We start from the raw sequence: 4,589 nt of genomic DNA on the forward strand, positions 1-4,589 counted from the left end.
GCGATGCTTATACTTTATTGAAGGGAGCCAGGCTGGGGACGGAGTGAAGGAAGTGTCCAGGACCCGCAGGAGCTCCAGCAGTTGGAGATCTTCAGCTTCTAAGTCCTAAGCACACGTTGGGCTCTTTAAGACTATGTCCTAAAACAGACACAAACCAAAAAACCCCAAGACAATAGTGAGTGAAACTCAAAGTTAGACCAAGATGTCTGCATGTAGAAACTTCAGTGTCAGTTAAGAGGTTCAGTAGCCCTGGGAAGAGCTAAGCTTGTAAGAGTTCTGATTATTTCTCGGAAGCCTCTTAAAAAGCGTAAGATGACTGAGTCTGCTCCAAAGGGCTAGAAAGGGCTCCGAAAAAATGGGGCGAGTCTGCAGCCCAGGGACTGGCGGGGCGGGGGTGGGGATCCGCTGCTAAGCGGCACAGAGGGAAGGGAGCCATGTACCATGAACTGTAGGATGTTCCCCGTGGTGTTTGAGGGTAGGGTGTCCACCAGACTCTTCAGCTGGATCATCGCATCTTTTATGTCGGCGTCTGGGACGAAAAATTCAATCGCAGCCTCGTAATTGGAGAGCGTGTCCGTGAAGAGGGTTTTGATGACATTCAGAAAGTTCAGGCAGATCGCTGCAGAAGCTGAAGCACAGAAAAGAGAGAGCATGCTTGTCCAGGCCCTTTTCCAAGCTGGCCAGCCCCCTGGCTGGACCTGCCCCAGAGGCAAGCAGGCGGGCCTGTCAGCAAGAGAGAGCAGCCTTTCCGTCGATGGGATGGTGTGGAACGTGAGATCTGGTGGTGCTCCACGCCGTTGGCTCTTTGGCACTGTGGGAAGGCTTTCCGGGGTTGCAGCCAGCTTCTCGTGGCTTGCCCGAGCCCTCCTTGTACTTCCTGGGTTGGGGTGGGGCAATTTGCCATTTGTTCTTTCTGTTAGAGCTCCAGGTGGAGGATTGATAAAAGAAGCTGCTGATCTGATCTTTTATGCAACAGTGGGGGTTTGGGAAGGGGCTGCTGAGGGTTTCTGGTTGTTGTCCTGCCGGAAGCATGCCTCTTACCTGTGGTTAGTGATGGTCTGAGCCACTTGCCACGGGGGGTGGTGGTGGGGGGGCAGGGGGCAGAGTCAGGCTCTGGCAGGAAGAAATACTTGTCCAAGCCAAGAGCAAGCCCCTGAACTGGCCCGGGAAGAGGTGTGCACCATGAGCACTGGGCCCCTGGGGTGCCCTCACCTGCCCACCTGCCTCTTGTGTCCACGCCTGGCCTCACTATGTTCCTTTCACCCGCAGTGCTCCCCAGGTTGTGCTCCCTTTTCAGGCCTCTGCCCCAGGAACATGGGGGAGAGTCACTGCTTCCTACGCCCTGAGTCTCGGTCCCCGTCCTTGAATTCTCTGCCTCGTGTGCAAGTTCCGCTTCCCTGCCTGGACTCCAGGGACCCCCAGAATGGCCACTCCAAGTCAAACCCCCTCCGGAACTTAGAGCCCTGCTTTGCAACTTACTATGTCATCTGGCAAGTTACTTTCTCTTTGTGTGGCTCCATTTTCTCATCTGTAAAATGGGAATAATATCCCTATTTCATGGGGTTATTGTAAGGATCAAAAGGGGTTCAGAACAGTGATTGGCACACTGTCAGTGCTGAATAAATGGGGATATTATTATTGTTATTATGACATGTGTGCAAATACACAAATACACAAAGGCATCCCAGATCCACCCCTTACCATATTCCAGCCCTATCTTGCTGATCCACCAGCTCTATGCACAGCACTGAGATCTAAGTAATATACAATTGACCTTTGAACAACACAGGATTGAACTGCATGGGGCCCCTTGTGAATTTTTTTCAATAAATGTATTGGAATTTTTTTTTTTTGAGATTTGTGACAATTTGAAGAGATTCACAGATGAACTGAGTAGCCTAGAAAAAATGAAAAAATTCAGAAAAGGTTGGGTCTGATGGTCAGAACGCAGTATATAATACATACGACATACAAACTATGTGTTAATTAGCGGTTTATATTACCGGTAGGGCTTCTGGTCAACAGCAGGCTGTGAGTAGTTAAAAGTCAAAGGTTACAGGCAGATTTTTGGCTGTGTGGGGGGCAGTCAGCACTCCCAACCCCTGTGCAGTTCAGTACATGTCAACTGTACCTGTCAATCCAAAATGATGTTATTTCCCTTTAAAGACAAATATCTCTACACAATAGTTGTCCCCATTGCCTCTTGGTTTTGGTTTTCCAGCTCTTCTGCCACTCCCCAGGGTCATCAAACTTATCGCCATGGGCGTCCTGAAACTTTTGAAGTGAATTAATTGAAATTTGCTAAAAACTTTTTGTTTGTTTGCTTATTAAAAGGAGTAGAAGAGGCTGATACAGAGTAAAAACCAGGTAACTCAATTACCAAAAGATCAGGGGACTTCCTCCCTCCCTCTGTCCTTCCCTCCTTCCCCCCCCCCCCCCAGCAATTCCTTTCCTCTTAATGACAGCTGCAACTATTCAGAGACTCCTAATCCTTTTGGCAGAGGACAGAAATGTTTAGAAAACTCCACTCTGGGTTGGCAGTTTCCCAAAGGGAAGATCCCTTTCTAGAATATTCCTCTCTGCCCAGAATGGGTGACCTTGCCTTAGCTTGGATTTCTTTTGGAGACATGAGGCTCTGCAGCTCCTTCTAGCCCCTTCGGCTGCCAAAGTGGTGTGGAGACCCCAGACCTGAGGGTGGCACTGTACCATGGTCTCTTGGCATCTTGGGGGTCTCTTGGAGAGACTGGGCTCTGAGGAGCTCATCATTCCTATTCTGTTGGCCATTGAACACACACATCCATTATGGGATCTCCTCCATTCCTGCCTCCAGTCTGTTCCAACACTGCAATTCTGAAGTTGTTGGCTATGGAAGATGGGATCCCTTCCAGGTTTCCTCACGGGCTCAAGGCGCTCCCCAAGTTCCCAAGATGGCCCTGTTCACAGACCCGGCTTCCTGGCTGGGACTCAGTGTTCCAGCTAAGCAGCTGCCCCCTGAGCAGAACTGGGAAGCAGAACTGGGGAGCAGGAAGGGTTCCTGAGCCTGGCTTGGGGGAGAGGGGCTCTGGGAACTCACCAGGGCTGCAGCAGAGAGCCAGGGTGGCCAGAGCGAGGATGACAGCGAGCTTCATGGTGGACCGGAGGCTGGCGAGTGAGGCGCTGGCCTGTGTCTGGATCGGGTGGTCTTGTGTGAGACATGCCCATCGGGGTGCCTTCTTAAATGCTCCAGGCTCTACCTGGAGGGGAGGAGGAGGGCAGGGCCTGGGCTCTACTGATGGGACCACACTATTTACTTGGGTATCAGCTTGATGGGAAAAGTAAATATTCTCTTTTCTCAATCCAGTTTCTTTCCTCATTGGAGCTGAGTTTACACAATGGGCACTTGGATGGGGAAACAGTGTCCTTTTTGGCTGCCACAAGGGACTCAAGTCAGAGGGTGTGGAGAGCCGGCCACTTGCGTCACTCTCATTGAGCCTGAGTGCCAGGCCAGTCCAGATCAACAGAGGCAATTGCAGCGTCCACCTGGACCCCTCACCCCAGGAGAAACTGAGGCCTAAGGCCCCTCACACATGGTGCCATGCGGGCTCGGGGCTCCTGATGCTCCATCGGGCTCCTGCCATTGCCTTTCCAAAGAAGGCGACCGACCGGAGGGTCACATGGACCGGAGCATCTCTGTGGTCAGACGCGGGGGAGACTCTGGACTGAAGCATGTTGACAGAGGAGGGTTTTCTCCAGAAAGCCCATGAGAAACCTGAGCCTCAAATCAGACTGGAGAATGTACTGGCCTGGGCTGGGTCTGTTGCCACCCCAAGCTGCTCTCAAGTCCTGCCCTCCTGGTGGTCAACTTCATGGGCACTTCCGGCCTTATCTTGCTTGACCTCTTAACGGCCTTGACCCTCTTGACTTTTTCCTTCTTGAACTGTTCTCTCTCCTGCGTTCCCATGGCCCTATTCTTCCCTGATTTCCTCCCTGACCGACCATCCTTGTTCTTTAGATGTTTATTCTTTACTGACTGCGCTTCCCTGTTGGCGGTTCCAGACTTCGGCCGTAGCCCCTTCTCACCTCCCGCTGCCACATCTGTGGCTGCTCCCGTCCTCTTCCAGTACCCGCGCCTCAGGACACAGGCCTGGCCTGCTCAAAGCCAACTCCTGATCGGCCTCCTGTCCCTCGCTTGCCCTCCTGGGCCGTCCTCAGGAAGGCCAGCAGAATGATCTTTCTAAAACCAGCTGATCATGGCAATTCTTCTTGGAACCCTTCGAAAGCATCCTTTTGCCAATGGGGCAAAATTCAAGTGCGATCTACAAGGCCTTTGTCCACTTACCATTTGAGCCTCATTCCCTCACTTCCCTGCATAGTGATTCAACCTTGTCTTCATGTTTGTGGATTCGGGAACATCCCATGTGTTTCTTCATGCCTTTCTACCTTTGCACAAAGGATGCTTCATGCCCGAATACACATCTTCTGCCTTGTCTCCTTCTCCAAATCCTGTTTGTACTTCAAGATCCAATCAACTGTTCATTCATTCATTCATTCATTCATTCATTCATTCATTCATTCTGAGCACCTACTATGTGCCAAGGATTGTGCTAGGG

At 51.4% G+C, this 4,589-nt stretch overlaps 1 protein-coding gene across 1 annotated transcript; it reads right to left on the minus strand.

Moving 5' to 3' along the window:
• On the minus strand, nucleotides 1–3,340 carry SCGB1A1 (secretoglobin family 1A member 1). The gene is made up of 3 exons (XM_045893526.2): nucleotides 3,074–3,340; nucleotides 441–628; nucleotides 1–138 (listed from the first exon to the last, which is right to left on the minus strand). The coding sequence occupies exons 1-3, from the start codon at nucleotides 3,126–3,128 to the stop codon at nucleotides 106–108; spliced, it is 276 nt and encodes a 91-aa protein (XP_045749482.1). The 5' UTR covers nucleotides 3,129–3,340; the 3' UTR covers nucleotides 1–105.
• Between the last annotated feature and the right edge of the window lie 1,249 nt (nucleotides 3,341–4,589).

Source organism: Mirounga angustirostris, unplaced genomic scaffold (genome assembly GCF_029215605.1).
Source record: "Mirounga angustirostris isolate CCGP_5_RB_7025 unplaced genomic scaffold, mMirAng1.0.hap1 SCAF_13, whole genome shotgun sequence".
Taxonomy (NCBI): Eukaryota; Metazoa; Chordata; class Mammalia; order Carnivora; family Phocidae; genus Mirounga; species Mirounga angustirostris.

Bases quoted from the DNA above. Each gene is read 5' to 3' on its own strand.
- SCGB1A1 (XM_045893526.2), bottom strand. From the start codon at position 3,128: ATGAAGCTCGCTGTCATCCTCGCTCTGGCCACCCTGGCTCTCTGCTGC. The intron at 629-3,073 runs GTGAGTTCCCAG...TCTGTGCTTCAG, and splicing joins GGCTCTCTGCTGCAGCCCTG to CTTCTGCAGCGATCTGCCTG. The intron at 139-440 runs GTACATGGCTCC...TGTCTGTTTTAG, and splicing joins GGAACATCCTACAGTTCATG to GACATAGTCTTAAAGAGCCC.